The 26107-nt window shown below is 41.9% G+C and overlaps 1 protein-coding gene across 1 annotated transcript in view; it reads right to left on the reverse strand.

The window, feature by feature from the left end:
- The window catches only part of galnt9 (polypeptide N-acetylgalactosaminyltransferase 9), a gene marked incomplete at its 5' end in the record, with an annotated part of 118461 nt that overhangs the window by 32192 nt on the left and 60162 nt on the right, over positions 1-26107 (reverse strand). Inside the window, 2 exons of the mRNA XM_083784803.1 lie at positions 12705-12822; positions 23255-23452. Coding sequence (XP_083640929.1) covers positions 12705-12822; positions 23255-23452 — 316 coding nt within the window. The remainder of the gene's footprint in view (positions 1-12704; positions 12823-23254; positions 23453-26107) is intronic.

Below are 26107 nucleotides of genomic sequence, written 5' to 3' on the forward strand. Positions count from 1 at the left end.
CGCCCATGCAATGGCGCATTCCTACAAAAAAGCGCAATCTGAAGCCACTACAACAAACAAGCACACTGTATCTGATTGAGTTATCTAAGCACATTGCCTGCAGATTCACAGTGTTTTAGAATGGCAAGCCTATGGTAGATTTATGTGGAAAAACAACTTTCGAACACTTCGAGAATGGATAGATTACAAAACTATGCAACACCTAATTTAATTTGCAATGAGAAGATATCCAGTTGTTCTGAACACTCAGTTTTCATATTTGTATCTGTTCTTCCTGTCTATCATCAGTTTCATAGCGGCAGGCTGAAAGGCATATAGTATTGAACCAGGAGTAAGTAACTCTCACTCCATTAAGCCCCGGTGGATTGATCCAACTCACTAAATAATGCAGGCATTGAAAAAGACAAATGATTGATCAATAGCCGATGTTCTCCCTTATCGTTACCTGTACACAGCAGTGAATTGACGAAAAGCTCCTCCCATGTTCCAGCTATATGAAGGAAAGTATTCTGGAAAAATGTAATTGGTCATGCACCAGGCCAGTAAGACAGTGGCCAATAGAGGGAATTCACATTACAGTTACATACAGCAAGAAGTCAATAATTGATTTATGGAAGCGACCGGGTTTTCTGCTAGAATGACCCCTCCCATGTGGAGGATCCAGCAGCATTCCTCATCATGGCATTTATCCAATAACTCTCCGCTTCCATCGTTGCAGTCTGATGAACTTCTATAGCCAAATTGCTCAGCAGCCTGAGATTTGTACCGATCTTCAGGAATGGCTCTGTTTGTTAGAAAAGGCCCACAAATAGCCCGGGCCCCCTCCATCATCTGCTGCTCACTAGATGCGTACTGTACAGTATGTGGTGGTGAGTTTGCAGCTGTCCGAATGGTTGGTGTCCACAGATGGTTGGGACTTAATGTCGGGTCCTAATGACATACAGTAGCTGCCCTTTTCAAGGTGACAGATTTTATTTTATTTTTGCTGTGGAAAGCTAGGGAGTCTAAAGCACATACACCACAGAGGAGAAATCTCTTTTTTTCTTTCAACTACATTTTTGTGTGTATTCAGTGTTGTTGTTTTCTTTTCTTTTTATATCTTCAGAGTTTTGTTTTGCATTAGGACAGTGTAGTGAGACAGGAAATGGCTAGAAAGATGGAAACGACATACAAGAAGAAGGAGCTGTGTTTGAACTCAGGTCCTTGTGACTCACAAGTAGCTATTATGGTCATTGCGGTAACTCGCTGTGCAATATAGGCACCTCCACATGTTGTTTGTTTCATACTTTAGTATTGTAGTTATTTACCTACTCTGTACTGAAATACCAACATGCAAGCATGTAGATTGAATCTAATTCTGACTGAAATCGTTTTTTGAGATTGTGTTTAACTTGTGTTTAAGAAATCACAATGTGGGAGAGTGCGGTAAGATGAGACATTCTTTTGCAGTTTCCATTACTGTGGCCAGAAAATACTAACCTGACCTGCCAGATGAGGGCGGTATTGGGTAACCATGTTCTCCAACACAGCAATCATCTGGGATCTCTCAGGCAGTTGAGCTGACAAAAATCCGTTCCGTACCGGACCAATCAGCGTGAGCTAAGGGCGGGATATGTGCGAAACCGGACGTGAAGCTATATAGACACGTCAATATGATTGGTTGTGTTTGCACGCCCACACGGTGATAGACAGACGGTCCCATCCAATCATCTACCAAGTATCTTGAAAAAAAGGAACAGCCCCGTCATCGAATTTGCTTCCGCGATCCCAGATCCCAATAAGCTGTGAAACAAATTTGTGTAGCAAGCTTCTTGGATCTGGCAGCGTCAGGTTAAGAAAATACAACTTTCAAAACAATAATAAAATACATGCTATTCATCATAGAATAAGTCAAAATGAAAGAAAAACATTGCTTTTATCTGTCTTCATAAACTAATACGTAATTATTCACGTAGGCTACAGTATATATTTTAAGATATATTGTATTGTAATTGATTTAATATAGGCTCAATTTACTTCAAACCAAGTTACTAATCTAAACCTATAGACCATACATGGGCAACTGGCGGCCCGCGGGCCACATGCGGCCCCCACCATCACTTAATGCGGCCCACAGGTTAATATCAGAATACTGACAAATTATTGATTTCGGCTGTTACAATTCCAAACATGCAAACATGAGCCACTTTAATTACTTCAGTCTAAATATGTAGCTTAATGACTAGTATTAAAGTGTTGTAGATCAGCTATCTTTGCTATGACAGTATGCAATGTGGCCCTCTGGAGTCTGGAGTGAGTGTGGAACTATAGAGGCCCTCAGTCTCCATCATCAATGTTGCCCATCCCTGCTATAGACACAGTCTTAAATACATTGTAGAAGAAAGAAGTTGTTAGCAGGACAGAGCAAATATCACCTCTGATCTATAATCTCAAGTTGCAACTAGCATAAACACTACCTGATCAACCTTACTTACATCTACTCCCCTCAGACACATGAATAATTACTGTATATATTGAGAGTTCAATAAAATCACTTTAGTTTGCAAAAAGCACCATTTTGGCTCTATTTTACAAACTACATGATCCAAACCATGACATGGCTGCTGTGAATGTTCCTTGGTACTGCATATTGTTTTTCAATTCCTTGAAACGTACAGTAGGGCTTTCCAAAGGCTCACCTACCCCATTCTCCCTACTCTACAACAGCAGTAAACTATCTGCATCTCCTTATCATATTGCATGAGCTCAGCAGATCCAGATGAAGCAGATGTCACAACAACCTAAGAATCAGATAGCATCTGACCAACGTTTTTCTGTTTTGAAGCAGCACCTGTTAAGAACTACACAGAAAGAATGGTTAGCTAAATGGCCTGAAATTAACATGGACTCAAGTCCACATTAATTTCAGACCAGAAGCATTTAAAAATGAGTGTGGTGTGTCTGTAAAATTGTCTCAATGTTTGTGTGTTAAGAATAAACACATCCTAACTAAGCATAAAACAAGTATAAATGTTTGTGTGTTAAGAATAAACACAACTAAGCATAAAACAAGTATAAACAAGAAATTCAAACAGCAAGATCTCCCTCCACTAATACATTGAAATATATAGTATATAATTAGTATCAAAGCCCTTTGACCTTTGACAAATAAAATAAAACTGAAATGGAAATCAGTTCTGATGGTTACAAAAACTGTTCCAAACTGTAATAAAGCTTAGATGCTCTGTGTAAGTGAAATTTAATTACAATCCTCCTCTGTGGTACCTTGTGTTCCAGCTACAGCAGATTTTAATTAGCTTTATTCTCTTCACTGTGGACAGATTATAAGCACAGGCGCCTGGAGGCACAGCCCATGAGGTTAAAAACACAGGCCTTAAAACAAGGTGTTTATTAATTACTGTGCAAAAGACTTCTACTTGCTTAAAGAAGTATACTCAGTGTAACTGCACATGTGGTGTGTCAAGGGGGTCAACCTCAGAGGACTCCATGACACCATTATGCCAAAACTAAGAATTCTTGTTCTTTGTTAAGGGTTTCTCCAGCAGGAAGGTGGGCCATCTTTCATATTGGTTATTGAAATATGATGATTATGACGATACTTTTTAACAGCGATACGATACGCATCACGATACATGGTCGACAATACGACACATGGACGATATTGGTTCATTATGGCGATCCAATCCGATACGATTCAATGATTTGAAATTGATACAGTAACTATTTAAAATACATTGACATTATTTTAAACTAAGTCATTAATCCCCTCTTTTTCTTTTATCTTCTAAAAATTGCTAAATACCATGCACAAAAATGTAGTATTGATACAATCGATTATTTGCATAGCAAAACGATTCGATACAAAATCAATGTTGCTGTTTTCATTTCGATATACTTCGATTCATGAAATTAAAGTCGATTTTTCAATGCAGTTACTATATCGTTACACCCCTAATTGTGATACAATGACAAAGCTCATTAGGTTGTATTAAACGGATGGATGGTGGCCCTAGGTGGCTCAGAGGACTTCTGGGGCTCATTCCTTGTGCTCAAAATGGGCCTCATTCCCTAATATGTGAAATGATCTTGCTTTGTGAGCAGATCATTGCAAGTAGAGTCACAAAGTTACAGTATGTGTCCTCTGTGGTCATTTTTCTTGTCTACATGAGACTTGCTTATGGGAATACGGTAGTCCACAAGACCTGTCTGTGAGACCTGTCGGTCAGGTGCATGCAGGCTTTAACCACACTGCCACAGTGCATATGCCCTGATGCTGAATGCAGCCGAGTGTCATCTTTGTCACATTTCATCATTCTTCACAGTCTGTGTTTTCTGAACACAATAAATAAATATGTTTAATTCCACAGTGTAATTCAGTTTGACTTGGAATGGTAGCGTTAACCTTTGATAGAGTATATTTACATGCATGTGGTGCTAGAGAGTTCCCGCTGTACAGTATTGCCTGAAGGGACATGTTAGCGGTTGCTATATCAGCAAAGGCACAGTGAGACAGAGAAGGGGGAGGTGAGAGACGCATGATGCGACAAATGTGTATTGACAGTTGTGGCAGAAATCATCATCTCCATCCTTGGCTGTTGCCCTGTTTCTAAACTCATCCTCGTGGTAAGCAGAATTTTAATTTCCAATTCCAGACATGTAGGTTGTGAAAAAGGTTTTGAGGGGGGAGCTAAATGTTTTCATAATAATCCCAAATCGTATGCCACTGGGACATGTGGCAAAATAAGCTGCTTTAATTCTGTCTTGCTATAGCAAACAAGATGCACCTGCACCTGAGATAAATACTGTATAATGGAGAAGAGTCTGGCTCATATTTTAACAGTTATTTGGCAGCCTGCAATCTATACAGACGTCATCTTGCTGGACATGTGTCTGCCCAACATAATGAATTGCACTCTGTTACATCTCAGTGAGCTACGGTAGGCACAGTGAGTTAGTCAAGTACAAGTATAGCATTCAGGGCTGGACTGGGTCAAAAATTCAGCATTGACATGTGTTCCGAGACCACCAGATAGCAGATACTCTACCGAAATAAATAGTAGTGGAGTAAAAAGTGTAATATTGACCTTATCAGATTGTATAAGTAAATATACATATACATAAAGATATGTACATAAAATACATGTAAATCTCTAAAGTAAAGTAAACGTACCTCAAAATTATACTTTACAGTACTTCAGTAATGTGCTTACAGTAATTATTTTTCCACCACTGGCTTGCATGGCCTTTGTAGTTTAGTCTTGCCATACTTCTCTGTGCTCATCACTTCTCTTTCACAACCTGCCCAGTAAATTGTCCCTTTCTAAAGAAAGAAAAAGAAAACTCCAGCGAGAGCCGTCTGATCTAGTTTCCCTCCTCGCAGCTGTGTACTATTCTCTTACATCATTACTCAAAATTGACAACCACCACACTTCACAGTGCTATGTACCACTGGTGGAAAGTAACTAATTACATTTACTCAAGTACTGTACTTAAGTGCAATTTTGGAGTAGTTTTACTTTACTTGAGTACCGGTATTTCCAAATTTCAATAACTTTACTTTTACTCCACTACAACTATTTGAACATTAGTTACTATTTGAATTAGAGATGTCCCGATACTGTATCGGTATTGGGAAAAGTATCGGATCGGCCCTTATTTGTCATATCGGATTATAACTGTATCGGTGAATATGCCAGTCTAACCACCGATCCGACACAGGGGTAAGGGGTTGACAGGTAAATACAATGTTGGATGTTTGCTTTGGAGCTGCCCAAACTGCAAGTGCATATTTGAGTGAGTCTGCTATAAACCCAACACGCTAACCCTTCATTTTACGGTACGCTAATTACCAGGTAACTACCTGGTAAGTACCCGGTAACTACTATTTAGTTATGTAATACTAGGTAATTACCAAGTATTTCCCCTGACAACTACTCGATAATTACCCTGTATGTATAACTATTTACTGTATAATTACTTACCATGTTAAATGACCCACTATTGCCAGATAATTGCCAAGTATTTTCCTGACAACTACCTAGTAATTACCCTGTATTTATAGGTTTTTACTATGTAATTACCAGTTAACTACTCAGTATTTTAAGTATTTACTCTGCGGCCAGGCAGGTTACCCATGTAGACCCTATAGGTAATACCAAGTATTGTCAACAACTACCAGATAGGTATTTATAAGTATTTACTGTGTACTTACCAGGTAACTATACCCAGTATTTATAAATATTTACTCTGCTACCATGCAAGTTACCCATTAGGTACCAGGTAATTACCAAGTATTTTCCTGACAACTACCAGGTAATTATATGGTAACTGTGTTCACTGTGTTTACATGCAACTACCCATGTAAACACATGGGTAGTTACAGGAGATTGCCAGTTGTTACCAAGTAATTCCCTGACAACTACAATGTAATTACCCGATAGGTACCCAGTAAGTAAGGAGGAACTGTACTGTGAAAGGAAGTGTGTTCTATTTCCATGATATTACCATGTACCTACCTGGTAATTGTAGATTATGATCCTCCTCCATTACCCATCATGGTGTATTTTGAACATAACAGATAATAACTAGGTATTTACACAGTTGGACCACATACATTTACAAAACGTTAACAGGTAAAACCTTACAAGTTACCCTGTAAGAAAGGTGGAACTGTACTGTGAACGGAAGCATGGCTTATTTCCATGATATTACCATGTACTTTCACTGTAATTGTAGGTTATAATCCATCATTACCCACCAGGATGTTTTGTACATGTTACCTGGCATGTACATGTTACCTTTGTAAAACGACTTAAAAACGAACATTAAAAAAGACGATTTTCCGCGATTTTCCCCCTTTCCTTTTTAACTAGTTTAATGACTGTCAGCTGATGACTATCATTGTAATGCAAATGAAAGAGAGATACGAACTACTGCTCTGCTTAAACTAGTGCATCAATGTTAACCACTTGGTACTGTAGCTTTTAGCTAAACACTAAACAGAAAGCTTCACATGAGTTTAGCATTGGTAGGATCATAACACAACACCATTCTAGTCTGATGCAAGATGACATGATAGCTAACCTGCGCTAGCATTGTTAACATAACAACACCAGCATGAAAACCCAGGGAAATCAGGCTTATAATAATTATAATTAAGATTCATAGCCTTACCATATGCCTCCCCTGCTTCTAGGCCACCAGCACGTCCAGCAGCAATGGCGAAAGAGGGGGAAAGAGGAGACCTGGGCACTTCCTGCTAAATCGCACCATGCTTTTGACTCAATTGAAATATATTAGGTCAATGTGATTGAATCACTTTCAGAGCTTATAAGTTTATGACTCACTTGAACTCAAAACATTCTAATCACGTCCTGTGGTCAAACATGAATTGTTGATGTTGAACACATGTAATCTGTTCATTTAATCTCAACATAGGGAGTTTTCTTTTTTCATCAGTGTGGGTAAATACCTGGTAATATCATGGAAATAAGCCACGCTTCCGTTCACAGTACAGTTCCACCTTTCTTACAGGGTAACTTGAAAGGTTTTACCTGTTAACGTTTTGAAAATGTATGTGGTCCAACTGTCTATTACTGTGTAAATAACTGGAAATTGCCAGGTAACATGTTCAAAACATCCTGGTGGGTAATGATGGATTATAACCTACAATTACAGTGAAAGTACATGGTAATATCATGGAAATCATTGTAAATGTATGTGGTCCAACTGTGTAAATACCTAGTTATTATCTGTTATGTTCAAAATACACCATGATGGGTAATGGAGGAGGATCATAATCTACAATTACCAGGTAGGTACATGGTAATATCATGGAAATAGAACACTTCCTTTCACAGTACAGTTCCTCCTTACTTACTGGGTACCTATCGGGTAATTACATTGTAGTTGTCAGGGAATTACTTATTAACAACTGGCAATCTCCTGTAACTACCCATGTGTTTACATGGGTAGTTGCATGTAAACACAGTGAACACAGTTACCATATAATTAGCTGGTAGTTGTCAGGAAAATACTTGGTAATTACCTGGTACCTAATGGGTAACTTACCTGGTAGCAGAGTAAATACTTATAAATACTGGGTAGTTACCTGGTAATTAGCCAAAAAATGAAGGGTTACCCACAACATGAGATATATAGCTAGACAGCTATAAACACAACATGAGATATATATAGCTAGACAGCTATAAACACAACATGAGATATATATATATAGCTAGACAGCTATAAACACAACATGAGATATATAGCTAGACAGCTATAAACACAACATGAGATATATATATAGCTAGACAGCTATGAACACAACATGAGATCACGACACTGGTATCGGTATTCGGTATCGGTATCGGCTGACACAGAAATGTACGTATCGGGATCGGATCGGAAGTGAAAGAAGTGTATCGGGACATCCCTAATTTGAAATATTTCAAAACATACATTAACCACTATTTAAATGTAGGCTATTTGAAAATAGCCAATCAACAAGCCCACAGAATAGGGACACTATAGGGTTCAATGGGTTGTACTCAGAGAGTGTTCTGCAGAAGGCAGAACGCGCAGTAAATGATAAATAACGGCATATCCTCTCCTTTCATCGGCCCCTCTCCAGTGAAACGGAGCTGGGCAGCCTCGGCTATTGAGAGCAGCACCAGGCTAATTGTTAAACATGTTCCTGTCAATCATCCATGTCCCAAATGGCAACTCCCTCAAGCTGACACCACATATTGAGCTTGAGCGTGGGCCGTAGAATCGTCTTAGAGGAATAATTGCCCTCCGTCAGCCAGGCAGGGGCCCATCTCCATTCCATTAGTAGCTGTACATGAATGGGTTGAACGCTGCAGCCAGGCTGTTACTATGGATCGATTCAAGCTTGTGACCGTGCTGAATTACCCCCTTTTTTGGGACGTTGTGTGCCTTAATTTCCTACACACATGATTCTAAGGCCGAACAGGACAGAAGGTCATTTGCATTCGTGGTCATGACATGGGTACTGTGTTCACAGGCATATTCGCTCAGTGAAATGCCATAAACAAATTAAAGAGATAAATATTCCATAGTGTAAATGCCAGAGGCTTGATGGGCAGTAATTGTGTGATTGTGCCAGAGTATAAATCCAAGCAATATTATACTATATCAAAGTTCAATAGGTTTGTTTCTGACTTCATTCATATAGTTGCGGATGGATAAATCTCTCCTACAGTATATAAGCCACATCTAACTCACCTCTGTGATTTGTTAGGCACACATACTATACAGCAAAAGCAAACCTCTTGAATAAGAAAACACTGAGTAACCTTGAGTGTGAGCAATCGAGGTGGAGAGAGCTGCATGCATTCCCTCTAGTGATGACTCACAACAATGTAGTAATGCAAGAACAAGCTCTAGCTAAAGACACTAGAGGCTAGATGATGCTTACTAATGGCAGAAAAATGAACTTGCTTTTGATGAGGTTGGTGTGGGGGGTGGTGCTGGGGGGGTGTATGTGGGTGCTACTCCAGTCCATTTGGAATCACGGGAGAGCTCTGAAATGGCCATCAACAACTATAACTGTCGTGTGCGCCAATAAAGCAGTGTGTGCAACTGGGATCAATTCTCTAGTTGCAGCCACTGCCGTCACCTCGACTGCTGTTTCGAAAAGGTGCTGTGACACGTCTCTGAGATTTCGTTCAGAGCCATCTCCAGATCTGATTAAATGGATGTGGGGACACCGTTAAATGAAGCAGTGGCGATCTCTCAAGCATTTCTCATTCCTATAAGCCCAAGGAGTGTGTGTGTGTGTGTGTGTGTGGGGGGGGGGGGGGGGGGGGGGGGGGGGGGTTAGATTCAGATAAGTTCTGCTCGGCTGGAGAGAAACATTTTCTGAATTTAAACACTTACTGATTCTTCAGACAGCCCCTCCGCTCACGCGAAGCGTTAAATTCAACTCAAACGCTGGCAAAAAGAGATTTACATTTTCCTTATAGAGGCTTTAGAGCCTTTGGGTTGGATGAAGATTTGCATTAAGGCAGCTTTGCCCCACCACCCCTAACCCCACCATCATACCCACTCTCTTTTCCTCCACTCCCATCTAAGACTTTCTGACTTTTAGAAGTTTAATAATGGCTTCTGTTGACGCCCCTGGGTTTTGTATCTTAAGCCGCATCTGCCTCAGGGTACAAAACATAAGGAAGGTTCATCATAAGCTGTTACAAACTCTGAATATAGATTTAATTTCAAGTTGTTTTCCATTACTACTGTGTGTTCATCTGAATATTACCCTACCCAAATATTGGATTCTGTTGGTTTCTTTGTGGTTTGAAACGGCATCTGGAGCCCTCCAGCGTGTGGAGGAATGTATTTTTAAGAAACCCGCATCTATTCTCCCAGCAATTATCTCAGCCATTTAATTTTCTGCTTATGGTGGTCTATTTGAACTTGGAGAAAAAAAGGAAAGCCTTTATTTTACCTGGATCCTAAAGGGGTTTGAATGCAGTTTTGCTGATGCAGCATGCATCTCGACTGGTTGACTCAGAACAGATGTACTTGAAGTTGACCTACCTAACTGAATAGATCAAAATAAAATATAGTCGCAAGCAGCAATTAACAGGGTCCAAGCACAGAAATAGATTAGATATGGGAGGAATATGAAGAGGAAGAGGATGAAGATAATGACCATGAAGTAATAAGGGTGGGTAGTAAGGGGGGGGGGGGGGTTATGTGGTTGTTTACAGTGAGATTTTAATTCACAACCCTACGCACTTTGCATTTATCGCAAGATTATGTAATTAATTCATGGTTTTGAATGCCTGTGCAAGCTCTTTGGTGGTCTTAATTTCTCAGAATTATATATATATTCTGCCACTAAATTATAATTAAGATCACCATTGCAATCACTGGCCCAGGAAGATTGCTTTTGATTCTCAGATAACAACGAAGAATTGAACATGAACATATGCATGGGTCGATGTCCGGTATGCCCGGTTTGGTGTATATGAGCTTAAACCAGTTTGATTGTATGTGTACCGACTGAAACGGAAATCGTCATCATGAGACATGCTGGCAAGTTAAAAATAGTGTACAACAAAAAACCTGTGCCAACGATGTCGCATTTCCAGTTTCCGTGCTGGGAATGGATTACTCCAGGTTAATGTCGCTGCCATATCGGACATACTCGACTTTTGTTTTATGTGTTTAATCCGCCGCGGAGAAAGAGAGTAGATGCATTCGTTTTGATGATGAAACCGGAAATCGTCACATGCTGTGGGCTGCTAGGGCTTCTGGGAAATTGAGGCCAATGCAAACGAATGGGGTTCAACGCCTCATGGAGGAGGGTCCTGTGCTGCGTCTTCCGGGTGTACCAAGATGGCGGGTGGTACGATCGTTCATAACAAACAGAGGAAGCTTTTTTCGCTCGATTTTCGCAGATTAAAAGCCCAAATAATTCAGCGTATGCTCTAAAGGTAATACAACAATCTCGGCAGTGAAGGGGGGTTGATTAAAAGTCTGGTAAATCGTTTTCAGCAGTCAAACTGTTAGCGAAGCTAAATCCATCTCGTATTGCATTAGTAATAAGCAATATGAAAGCGTGATTAACATTATTATGTTTGTGCACCAGTCTTCACCATCAAGCATTGTGGACTGACATGGAAACAGCTGGGAAAGAAGGCCCAGGATAGAGGACTCTGGTAGAGCAATAAAAGTAAGCAAGCAAGCGCGGGTCTTCATTGGGAATCAACGTCACCTCGATGCACATTGGAGACATCCTGTAGGTGACTCGGTGGTAGTGTGTTGTTTGCAGTAGAGACACTCACAACAACATCTTGTGGCTGCTATACTTTAGTTGAACACAAATGCAAAACAATCTAATACCCTGCAAAAATAATGACTGACCAGAAACACAGGGAGATCAGATTTCACTGTCGTTTTCACCAAAAAAAAAGTTGTTTACAAAGCATGACACAGCAGCCGGCTCATTTATCTGACCCAGTGTATGTGTTGAAACAAGAGGAGACCTGGCAGAGACTAATTTAGTGACAACGAAACTGCGCCATTGTGGAAGAAAAAACATCTGTGTGAGAAAAACCAACACTTACTCCTCTCTGTGCCCTGAGCACAGTTTCCAACAGTACCATATAAGACTTTGGTTATACTGCGACTTACTCCTCTCTGTGCCCTGAGCACAGTTTCCAACAGTACCATATAAGACTTTGGTTATACTGCGACTTACTCCTCTCTGTGCCCTGAGCACAGTTTCCAACAGTACCGTATAAGACTTTGGTTATACTGGGCAGTTGCCAGGTTGTAATGTCTGTGTGTGAAGTAGAGAGCAGCTGAAAAAGATCATTCATGCTCAGTGAAACTCCCCGTGATACATAAAGTTTAAGAATGGGGAGGGGGAAAAGAATGAGGTATAATCGCAAACCTTAGCAGACAAGTCAAGGTGCAAAGTGGTATTATTATATGTTGGCTTACTTCAAACTTCCATCCATACAGAAAACACATCACCTCAACTGTGTGAGGAAAAGAAAAAACCTGCGTCTCCACAGTGTCCGTTCCAGGACCTTGGACAGCTCCTCAGCGCTCAGCCAATTTTACACCACAGTTCAACACCAACAAAGCAACAGCAATAACAAATTAGGGAAATGGATTTTGCCAGTGCGTAATTACTGTATCAACTAACAATTTGAAAAAGCAGTCCTTACCCGCATGCCAAGCTCAATGTTCTCCCCACCATACACCTCCATTCCAGGGTCCAGCAGGCCAATCTCTCCAAAGTATTCACGGTCAACAACAAAGGAGCACCCAATCATAGCCGGCGTTCTGGATAAGAAGAGACAGAAATAGGGTTGGGGGGAGGGTTAGAGTAACAAATGGAGAGATATCAGAGTAAGAGACGGAGAGAAAGAGGGGGTTGGGGAGAAACACATGGAGGTGGAGGTGTTGAAATCTTGGGTGAGGTGAAAGAAGCATATAGATCATTGGGACCGGTCAAAAAGAGAAACGTCGGAGTGATGGAAAATGATATGGGCAGATGGAGACCAAGAGGCAGAGAGAAAGAGGTAGACAGAGGGGGAGTAAAGAGAGAGGGGTAGAGGAATGGAGAATGGAGAGCTTCTGAAGGCTATTCCCACATGGTACCACTGATCTTTTAGAAGCCCATGAACGGATAATCTTGTTCATCATCGTTAACAAAAGAAAAAAACCCGGCAAAATGCAAGACAGAGAACATTTACTGCATATACAAGATGGTTAGCACATTGGGTTAGGCCTTACAAAATATTTGATTCAGAACAATATTAGAAGGCTTTTCAGAATCAGCTGTAGTCGGAATCTCTCACACACACACACACACACACACACACACACACACACACACACACACACACACACACACACACACACACAACTGTATAAGACATTTCTGAGATTTACAGCACATAGACAGGTTTTATAAGAAACCCAGTGTGATGGTTCTTTTGAAGTATTACATGAAAATGTAATACTTGCTCGCTGGAACCGGGCCGCCCCCCTGGGCGCGCATTCCTGGGTGTCTAGATGTTGCAGGGATCCCCCCGGGACCCCCACATGGTACAGTTGCACCGCTCACTTCACACATTAGATTTATTTTTACTCTCCCAAAGTAAATTTTAAAGAATAATAATGATAAAAAAATAAAAAATATAGTTTATTTGAGTTATTTGTGTGTGCGCATGCGTGTGTGCATGCGTGTGTGCGTGCGTGCGTGCGATATTATTTTTTTATTGATCTTGTATGACCCTCTCCTGGACCTCTGTTTATCTCCAGTGGACCATGCAGCTCCCATAAAGATCAAACTAAGTAAAATACTTCCCTATAATGTACTACATTCCATGGCCAAGTTTCTTCTTTGGTCAATTTCACCGTGGGCCGGTTCTTACTGCAACTGCAGTGTGCAAAGTACTGTGGGTCAACAAAGATCCATAAACATATACATTCATTTATACTGCAGTGAGCTGCAATGGTGAGCTGAATTTAAAGGTTCAATTCATTAGGAGTATGACCACATAGAGGCTCTGTGCTGACTTCTGGAATGACGCCTGCAGTAAAAGTTCCCCATAATGCTATCACATACAATAGGCCAGGGCATTCATACGGCATGCACGCACGCACGCACGCAGTCCAGAAGATCCCAAACACTAGTGTTGAAGAGGTGTTACAGTAGGAGATGAGATGAGATTTATTGTCAATGTACAGTACAAGTACAGCACAGCAAAAAGTATTTTCGCATCTCACCAATGGTGCAAACATGTCAGCAAGGAGGATACATTAATTACAGTAGTACAGTATTAACAGTAGCATGAGCTGAGCAGTAGTCCTTTAAATAAGTAATAAATAAGATATGAGAGGAAGAATAAAAACATGATCTGTCCATATTGCACGTAGCCCATATTGCACGTAGCCCTTATTGCACGTGGCCCAATGCACAGAGTGCTAAACTAAGGTCCAGAGACCATATTCCACAAGTCCATTGTCATATCGCATGAGTCCACATAGTGTTATAGACTAGGAGGATGTGTCTGGGTTGGGGGGAGGAGGGAAAGGAGTGGATGAGGAGTTTAGGTAGATGACAGTGGAGGGGAAGAAGCTGTTCCTAAGTCTGCTGGACTTGGAACCAAGGTTCCTAAAACGTCTCCCAGAGGGGAGGAGGGCAAACAGACTGTGGTTGGGGTGAGAGGGGTCTTTTATGATTTTATGAGCCTTCCTCAGGCACCGACTGTCATAGATGGTCTTAATGACAGGGAGAGATGTTTCCGATGATGCGTTGGGCAGTTTTCACCACCCTCTGCAGTGCCTTCCGGTCAGAGGCTGTACAGTTTCTGTACCAGACCGTGGTGCAGTATGTGAGGATGCTCTCGATGGCACAGCGGTAGAAATTCCCCAGGATCTGAGGAGATAGGTTTACTTTCCTCAGTCTCCTCAGAAAGAAGAGACGCTGGTGGGCCTTCTTGACCAGAGACGCAGTGTTGAGGGTCCAGGAGAGGTCCTCAGAGATGTGGACCCCCAGGAATCTGAAGCTTGGGACCCGTTCGACCTCCGCTCCGTTGATGTGAATCGGAGCGTGAGTGACAGCCCTAGTCCTCCTGAAATCCACTATGAGCTCCTTGGTCTTCTTGGTGTTCAACGCCAGCTAAAGTGGGGACCTCCATTATGGGTCATTGACTCTGTATGTGTGCCTATACTGTATGTGGGGACAAAGAGAGAGAATAATGATGATGTCACATGCAATCGCGCATGACCTCTATAATTGTAGAGCAATTGTCCTTTCTGGCTATGATATGTGTTCTGTAAGGCTATAGTCTGGAACTATAGCCAATCAGGCTCCGGCCTATGGGATACTGTAGTGGTACTAACCAACTGCAAAATATGCCGGCACAAATCAATGGTAGATTAACACTGACATTTATATTCATATTTATATTCATTCACCACGCACGCCTACATTCTCGCTTTACTTTATTTGGACGGGACAGAGCATATTAATGAACAGTACATGTAAATGTGGCGTAAATACACTTTTCGGATTTAGCAGTGATGCTAATTTACATCCGTAGTCCCCACTTTCTCGCTTGGGCACGCACGCACACACACACACACACGCACGAGCGCACACACACACACACACACGCGCACGCGCACACACACACACACACACACGCGCGCGCGCGCACACGCACACGCACACGCACACGCACACGCACACGCACACACACACACTTATGAAGTGTATTATCTGGTTGGGATGCATGCCATCCGTCGAGTGAATGAAGACAGGCAAGGTTTTAACATAGTTCATTTATTATAAAGAATACTGGGTTACGTGGGAAGGGGAAGGGGAAGGAGAGGCGAGTACTGAAAAACAGGACCTATACGAGACAGGGGTCTAAAACAGCACTGAGAACATGTTCCCTTTGTCTCCACCTATATATTCCGTCAATGCATTGATGTCAATGCACGTGCACAGTTCTGGCGTGCATTCATGTGTTCACGAAGTGTGTGAAGTGTGTGCGTTTAAGGACTTTGGCTTTTTAGCCTATCAGGATGTTCCACGCCGACCACCGCCTTGGCTCTCCTGACATAATCCTACCCAGACGTCCAGGGCCTCCCTGTGTCATTCAATAGCACCCAGTGTGTGTGTGTGGTGTGTGTGTGTGTGTGTGTGTGACTGGGTGGTGTGCGTTGTGATCGTGTGTGTGCGCAATGTATGTGCGAAACTAAGTGAGTTTCGTGTGTTTGCCATGATCTCATCGGTGCACACATAGATGTATCTATGTGTGTCTGTGTGCGTGCGCGTAGGGGCCCGTTCTTGTTGAAAGCCGACCCCTGATGGATTATAATCAACTGCTTCCTGAATTGGGGCCCTCTCGCTGAGGAGACCACATTTCTGCACACAGTATTCATCCTTAAAACCTCTATACCAAACCCTGGACTGTGTGTATCTATCGTCTTTATCTTAACAACAAAACAATACCTGGATGTGAACTGCATGACAGAACATAACATTGTATGAATCCATGTAAATATAAATGTCCCCATTTATGTGTGTGTGCGTGTGTGAGTGTGTGTGTGTGTGTGTGTGTGTGAGTGTGTGTGTGTGTGTGTGTGTGTGGATGTGTGTGTATGTGTATGTGTGTGTGAGTCTATGTGCGTGCGTGCGTGTGTGTGTGTGTGTGTGAGTGTGTGTATGTGTGTGAGTCTGTGTGTGTGTGTGCGTGTGTATGAGTGTGTGTGTGTGTGAATGTAAGTCTAATGTGTGTGTGTGTGTGTGTGTGTTTGCATGCGCGCGTGTGTGCGCGCGTGCGTCTATGTGCGTGCATGTGTGTGCACGTGTACCTTACAAATTACTCTACACACACACACACACACACACACACACACACACACACACACACACACACACACACACACACACACACACACACACACACACACACACACAGCTCTATGAGAGTATACTGGCATAGTCTGCCACCTTTCAGATACAGTAACTGTGTACATCTCATCCTATGACATTCCTTTTCAGTTCCATGTACAATTGAATGTCAGCTTGTGTATAGTCATAATGTCAATGGCATTACAGAGCTTACTTGTAATGTCACTTGGACTGTGCAAGAACCCGACACTTAACATTTCAAAAGTGTAAAGGAAAGGGAAGGCGCGCGTGCCATGTTGTACATGTACAGGTATGTTTCATGGTCAACAAAATACTTGATGTGATCCTATAGGAACCCTTATTCCCTCAAGAATGTCTGTTCCATGGACCGGTAATATCTCACACTCTTGTGCCGGCCATTCTGGCTGCCCAGGGAATTCACGGCTTATGTTGTAAGCTGTGTACATCCATTCCTGCCACAAGCCCACATACAACGAGAGGAGACGAAGCAGAGGGGGGAAAAGAGCCTGTCACGGCAGTCCAACGGGACTACAGCAGGAAGATTAAGACACTGATAAGCGATAATGACCCCCATAATACGTGGCAGGGACGACACACAATATCGGGCGTGAAAGGAAAACCTGTCTGTGCAGCTAACACGCCGCCTGCCTACAGCTTTTACCCCCCCTTTGGAGGTTAACACCAACCTCCCGGAGGGAGTCCCCACCACTGCCGACATGACTGCTCATCATCACTGAGGTTGACTTGCACAGACACCGTCCGCCATACTGTATAGCAGATAAATATTTATATATTTATATTTCTGTCACAGACGCACGCACACGGATTAACACATGGGACAGCCTCAATGCAGTTTTCAACCCCTACAGTATATTACTGCAAGAGCTAATTCAACTACCTCAAGACGTCACAGCTAATGATGGTATCATCAATTTTAATTATAGTTCAGAGAAGGCATTGTGCCTTCTATATACTCAACATAACTATACTGTATATAGATTCCCCCCCACATAGTGTACATCAAATTAAATGTTTGCTGCCTGATAAGTGTACAGGACATTGGTTTATGCAGCCTTGTTTGTGACTCGATAACAGGAAGCCCTTTGAGTAACTTTCCTGTTGTCTTTGTCCTCTCCTCACCACTCTATTAACACATCCTGACCTGAGATCAGATTCATACGAGGTTTCCACATGGACACACACTGGTCTGATTAACCCATTCTGACCTGAGATCAGATTCTAGAAATGTCAGTCGCTCTTCGATTTTTCAAAAATAGCAGACCTACAAGCTCGTAGCGCGCCACTCGGTGGCGCGATATGAGCTTGTAGATCTGCTATTTTTCAATAGCTAAAGCATAACATGATGCCAACACCAAAATGGGTGCCCGGTCAGAATGGATTGACACATCCCCTTCCTTGCTTGTATTGCATGTTTTCAAACAAAAGTAGGCTACTATTTCCTGCATGCTGTAATTATGTTAAAGGACAACTTTAGTTTTTTTCAACCAATGGTTCATGTTTAGGTTGTTATTAGAGAAATAAAAGATTAGTATTACTTTTTTTTTCATTTGCTGCTTTCTTTCGTTTTAGCGATTGTACCCCAGAAAATTACATCTGGTCACAAAAGATCACAGGATCTATACTGAAGGGGAGGTGACAAACTGACATGTTGAGCCTACAACACAGTATGGCGTCTCCCTATTATAGTACCTCCTTCACAGACCCTCACCCTTAGCCTACAGGGTCTGGGTCTCACCCTCCATTTGGTTCCATTTGTACACTCTCAGAAATACAGACCTGTAATGGGCCCATTTGGAACCCCCTCAAGGAACCCTGAGGGTCCCTGGATCACACCTTTGAGAGACACTGCTTTAAATAAATACATATCTAATAGAGAGCATATTTGATGAAATTTAGGAGGATAGCTTTTTTGTCATAGAGATCATTTGGACATCTGAATTTTCAATTCAAACAGAACAGAATAAAAATAACAGAAAAACTACACATTTGCTAGGGCAGCGCACATAGTTCCCGCAACAGCAGTAAGGTAGTAGGAAAGCGAATGAGGAACAAACACTCCTTAAGGGTGTTTGTAGCATACTGGTGCTAAAAATGACAATAAACTGTCAAGCTCATGATGCCACAATATATATATATATATATATATACAGTTATACACTGCAGCCAAAGAACAGATCAAGAATGTATCTGTGATGATGCGTAATAAATAATACAACAAAGCTGAAGCCCAACTTGTATTGGGCCCAATCCCAATTGCCTCCCTCAAGCCCTGAGCCCTGGACCCTCATTGACTTTAATGACGTCAGCTGAGAGTGCTTGAGGGTGAGAGGCTGCAAGGGCTCCAAATTGTTGTGAAAGAAATGACACTTTCCATCACTTTATAAAAACTGTCCTTATTCACAGCCAGTGCCTACCTACATGCTTGGCCTATTTACACATGTCTATCATGTCTATTTTAGTATTTAAGCTGATCGTTTTATTATTAGTTTAATAAATACACTTTCCTGTGTGATATGAGTTGTAATATTCATATATAATAATATGCATTATACATTTCATTTCCATATTCTTTAACTTTGCTCATTAGTCATTTCTCATCATGTTTCCCTTATTACTGTTATTAAATATATAGCCTATATCCTTCCATTCCGTCTGCTTTTGAGAACAGTGAGAAAGCACTATTGTGTTAGTTGACATTCTAATCGCGATACATAACTAATTTGCATAGCTAAATGATTGACGTTCGGAGGATCCCCCTCATTCCCCTGGTAACGCTATGAACTGTGGGTAATTTCTTTGCCAAAGTCAGCATTGACGCTGACTTTGGCAAAGGGCACATAAAGGGGCGGGGCTGAGCCCTCACTGACTTACCGATTTCAAATGGGACATCCCTCAAGCCCTCGCAGACTTCACATGAACGCGCAGCTAAGTCAGTGAGTGGATTGGGATTGGGCCTTGGTTTTAATGCAGCCATCCAGTCAGTCCACTGATTAGAGGGCGGAGATGGTGTGGGAGGCAACGCCCATCCTGCTATGGTTAAAGGCTGAATTTAGCATAACATGTGAAGTCTCTCTTTATTTATTTTTCACCTGTGTTTAGCTACTTCTTTCTTTCTTTCTTTCTTTCTTTCTTTCTTTCTTTCTTAAGTCGGTGGTCTGTATACATATTTAGGAACATCTTGAGGAGGGGGGCTTGATTCAATAAAAACACTGTTATGCAACTTCTTATACCCTTTCGCTGGCTGCATCCAGGCAACCAGAAAAGGCTTTTGAATGGAGCACAACAACACAGGACTTTGGTTGCTGATGGCCAGAAAGCTTGGGGAAACAAGTGGAGAAATGATTTCCAATAGCAATCCACAAAGCCGACACACTTCACTTGGCCCTTGAGGCATTCTGTCCATCTGCAGCAAAGTGTCAATACTGAGACAGAACAGAAAACAGCAGCGCAATGTCTGCAACCGCTCTCTTATCATTTGCCTCCATCTCAGCCAAGGGATTGATATTCAAGAAAACATCCAGACTTTCGTAGTACTTCAATAGTACGATAGGGAAAGGTGTCTGATAATATCAGGCTACTTTCCTCCAAATGATTACAACTGATCTGATTATTTATTCACAATAATAATTATTGATTTCCCAATGCTGCAACGTACAGTGATGATAAGTTGTATTTCATTTTACCTCACCTTCAGTCCAATAGTCAACAAACTATTTACATAAGTTTAAGCTCCAAAGACTTTGGAATTGTAAACTGACCCAGTCTGCTTTTAAGAACCAGACATGCCCTCTGGCTGGAACATAACCAATATGACATGCATGTCCAATGAAACATTCTCTTTTGTCCCATTTGTGGTTCTCATTATGTTTTTGATCAATGAACTTGCAGCATTGACTTTCTTTCTTCTTTCTTTGCACCTTAACCACTTAAACCCCGTGAGTTACAGCAGTACGTGGACCGCTTTTTTCCATATTCACCAAATTTCTTCGCATAAATAGCCGACTTTGGTATATCTTTAGTAAGCACCTTTGGTCCTGTGTCACTCCTCTCAGACACCAATTTACTCTGTTTACCCAGGAAATAGCTTTGCTGAGCGTGCATGCTCTCCCCTTTTTATCTTTTTTTTGCAGTTTGCATCGCCCTGTCCAGCATTATAGTTTTCTGCCATTGTCTATTGAACATCTCTCGAGTGTGTGAATGCCCAAGGGAAACAGACATTCATATGAATGAAGTGAAGTACACCCCCTGGACATGATGCTAGTATGTTGCAGTGAATCACCCCTGATCCAACCCTCCAACCCGACCGGGAATTGAACCCCGATCTCCCAATTTCAGTGCGGATACTGAGCTGGTTCTTCCTACTGTAGGTAAAGCAGGATAAATAAGAGGAGATGATTGACATGCAAAATCCCTCAACAGCAACACCCGCAGGCATATCGATTTATTATTAATTGCAGCTGAAAAGGCCTAAGAACACAGAGAGAAACAAACCTGCAATGACTCACTGGAGTGGATTTATCAGTTAAAACCTTTTAATACACGTTTGAATAACCATGGTAAAGACTTCATTTGTTTTGTAAAACCAGCATGTCATGAAACCTTTAAGAATGTATACAATACTTTCGATCACTTTACTGTACATGCAGGAACGTGTTAACTGTACATAACCTGACACACACACACACACACACACACACACACACAAGTGCAAATGACAGCCGGGATGGCACCCATCGAACAAACAAACATCGAATTTGTTGCGTTTAAGCATGGATGGATATACTGGCTGTTGAGGAGTACCTTTGACATTGTGATTATGCCGCTATATTGCTAAATCTCTGGGCCAGTCTGTATCATTCTGTGCAGACAGAGAGCAATGAGCAGACAAGTGAAGTGCCACAGCCGCCTGATTGAAAAACCCAACAATGTGTGAAATTTCAATCACAGGCTAATATTGTTTAATGCTCAAGTAAAACGCTCCATAAGCTCAAATAGTAACCTCTGGTCCCTCTCGTACCGTACGTGTTCCCTTCTTCATGAATAATATATAGGATCTTTGCAATGGCCTTCATACTGTTAAGTGTTGCCCTGACCTTGCCCCAGCCAAACCTACGTCTATATCTCAAATGGAACACTGGATATCTGCAAGAATTTATACTACTCAAACTGCTGAATATTTTCAAATCCAATAATAATTGACATGCTAGCCTATATGCCCATTTATGCTATTAGTTTTTTGTTTGTTTTACAGAAGCAATAATAAATCATGAAGAATCAATATGATTACATAACACGAGCCAGTGCTTCTGTCCATGCTGTTGTGTGAAGGAACACGTTGCTAGTAATGTACAGTACTACCACATAATTATCCTAATAACATGGCTATGGCATACCTCATGTGTGCTACCATCAAACAATGAATATATCACTGGAATTAGACTCAGCTTTCGGTGGAAGGCTCGCTTGGTCCCAGGTTGTGTACATTTCTAAGAGTATGCACATGTGTTTTGTGTGTGTGTGTGTGTGTGTGTGTGTGTGTGTGTGTGTGTGTTTGTACTGAGTTGCTTCTGCATATGTCTTATCTTCACACACCCTCATCCATTATGGATGGCCCAATCAATGATGAATGTTGTTTGGGACCGATGCCGATCACGATTTTGATCTTCAAGCAAGTAAATATTAAATATTTGTGTGGCCTTTCACCACAAGATAATGGGTTCTAAGCCAGGCGCAGCCTGCAACTCAGTGCATGAGTAGTACGACTGGTCCTCCAAATCATGCAATATACTGGGAGCTGAGGTGTTGCACTCCACCTCTGCAGTCCGTCTATAGGGGTCTATAGGGGTCTATAGGGGTCTGTAGGGGTCTATAGCATATAGTGAAATGGGGATAGACTCTCGCACTCTGGTGGATACCGACAATAAGCCTCTCCGACGTGTGATTATGAATCCCACTAACATACAGTATATATAGACCCACCTTGCCATATGTGTCTGATTGGCTCCCGTCAGGCATAGTTTTAACCCATTCTGGGCGCTAACCCCTTTTGGTGTTTTAACTAAGCATTGTGTTATACTTTAGCTATTGAAAAATAGCAGATCTACAAGCTCATAGCGCTCATGTACTGTAGGTCTGCTATTTTTGAAAAATCGTTTTCAAAACAGCGACGCCAGGTTGAAAGTGGTTACAAATTGGGACAAGTCAGCTGCATGATTGCACATACTGATGCCGTCAATACTGATACACAGCAGTTGCCCTGCTCAGTTCTCTCTCATCCGCTCTCTCTCTCCTGCAACTCACCTGATAGGTGCTGTCTCGTCGCCCTTGTCCAGCCACTCCTGCGGAGGGATGATGTACATGCACCACAGACCCCAGTTGTAGCCATGGGCTGCGTTGGCGTACTGCTGCACCTCAAACGTGTTGTACTTGATGTTGTCGATGGCGGGGAGGATGATGCGGGTGTGGTCCTCCTTCACCCTGGTCAGAATGGGCTCTGCCCTGTACAGACACGAGAAAAAGGGCATGGAGACAAGGAGTTAAAACATTTGCTTGCCTGCGCGTAAGGCATGTGTGACTTCCATCCAGTTCAGGTACAGCATATAGAGCAGTAGTTCTCTAACCTTTTCATGTCAAGTACCTAATTATTATGCATTTTACCGTGGACCACCATCTGAACATATTTTGTCACAAACAAGATTTCTGTTAGAAAAATAGTTAATGTCAAGACTTCTTTGACAATAGCAACTGTACAAGCTCACAACGCATTGTGAGGTTGTATGCAGCAGAATACAGGAAATTACATCTATGTTCAAAAGTTTCTGGTTCCTATCAACATCCCGTTTTCCAAAAGTACCAACACTTGTGCAGCGGCTGAGGTGTGGCAAGCCCCAGCTAAATGCACGTTTGTTTAAATCTTTGCAGGATACAACAAGAGAGAGAGAGAGAGAATTAGTAATTATTAATAATACTTAATTAACCTCCATCAAGGTGAGCTAAGGTCTGGAAATCTATCAAAAAAAAGTCAAGGATTTGAGTTACTGAATAAAGTAATCATAATCTTTACGATGGTATGTGTCCAGTCTATTCCCATTTGAGCTTTGTCCAAATAGTTTACAGAGATGAGAGGCAGACAGAGGAGAATGGCTCTGCTGGGATTCCATCAAAGGGCAGCTAACAGTACAGTACATGTGGGTCTGGAGGCAGTGGACTTCAGCTTCACAACTCACTGTTATTTGTATGCATAATGTTTCTGGGGTGGACAGTTTCAGGCTATAATTTAGGCCATGTGCGTCTATTTTAGACCTACTGATCCAGAATGCACAACACATGCACTTGCTCTCCAACCTATCAAAGAATTCTCCCCAATCCAATCCACTTTATTTATATAGCATGTTTCAAAACTCAGGGTTTCCAAAGTGCTGTACAGGAGAAATAAAATCAAATACACTATAGCTAACACAGAACAAACTACAGCAAGAATACAAAGTACAAACAGTGAAACAACTGAGACACATCACTGAAAAGTACAAAACACAGCAGCGTCAGACAGTGGACCGAAGAAACTCAAATAAAACATTAACATGGACCGAAGAAACTCAAATAAAACATTAACATGGACCGAAGAAACTCAAATAAAACATTAACATGGACCGAAGAAACTCAAGCGGGATTAAAAGCCAATGTATAAAGGTGGGTCTTAAGGCGAGATTTAAAAGTCTCGATGGAAGGGGCCAATTTGACGTGGGAGGGGAGCGCGTTCCATAATTTGGGGGCTACAACAGAGAAGGCTCGGTCACCTCTGGTCTTTAAGCGGGTCTTCTTAGTGAGCCTGAGATTTAGCAGGCCCTCAGATTGGTTTAAAAACAAACAATAACATTTTAAAATCAACTCTAAAACGGACAGGGAGCCAGTGAAGGGAGGCCAAAACAGGTGTGATATGCTCACGCCTGCGACTTCCTCTTAGTAGACATGCAGCAGAGTTTTGGACTAGCTGGAGTCGAGCAAGTAAGGCTTGATTTAAACCAACATAAAGTGCATTACAGTAGTCCAAACGTGTAGAAATAAAGGCATGGATAACCCGCTCAAAATCGCTAAAGGATAGCACTTGATTTTTGCAAGCAGCCTTAGGTGATAAAAACTTGAACTAACCACCGCATTAACCTGTTTATCAAGTTTAATCAAGTTATCTAATTTGACGCCAAAGTTAGAGACCACAGGTTTGACATAAGGAAGGAACCTTGGTCAGTGGGAACGATACCAGGACCACTAGGTCCAAACACTATAACCTCAGTTTTACTTTCGTTGACACAAAGTTTAGAGCCATCCATGCCTTGATGTCACTTAGACAATCAAGCAGAGGTGTCAGGGAGCCGTTTCTGTCCTTTTTAAAGGGCATATACAGTAGATTTGCGAATCATCCGCATAAAGGTGATAAGAAATACCATGCTTCTAAAAAATTATGCCAATGGGAAGGAGATATAGGGAGAAGAGAATTGTCCTAAGGATCGAGCCCTGGGGGACTCCAGAGGACAGGGTGGTGGAGGACGATACAAAGTCACCAAATTGAACAGAGAAGCATCTCTCCGATACATGATGAGAACCAGGCTAAAGCGGCATCTGTGACACCAACACAAAGCTCTAAACGATAAATAAGAGTATGGTGATCAAGAGTGTCGAATGCAGAGCTTAGATCAAGGAGCAGCAGAATCACAGAATCACTAGTCAGTGGTCAATAGAATGTAATTGAAAACCCTCAACAATGCTGACTCCGTGCTGTGAAACGCTTTAAACTCAGATTGAAAAACGTCAAAAATGCAATTTAGCTGCAAGAAATTTGCACACTTCTGTGCTCATTCCAAAAACAGCAACCAAAACACTGCAGGTGATGACTGAAAATCAACCCAGGGCATGGCATTCCCAGTCGGAAATGATCCAGCTTTGCAACCCTTTCTGCACACTTTGATCAGGACATCTGTCCCTGCCTTCCCTACAACACCCTGAACAATGCTCCAAGCAACCTATTGTAGACTCTTTTTCCTCCAGGCTGCCAAGCTGTGGAATGACCTCCCTCGTCATATTGCACAAGCTTGTTCCCTTTTATTATTCCCCAGCCTAGGGGAACCTTCAAAGGATGACCCAAGGATAACCAACATG

Source organism: Protomyctophum parallelum (assembly GCF_964188405.1).
Source record: "Protomyctophum parallelum genome assembly, chromosome: 15".
NCBI classification, from domain to species: Eukaryota; Metazoa; Chordata; class Actinopteri; order Myctophiformes; family Myctophidae; genus Protomyctophum; species Protomyctophum parallelum.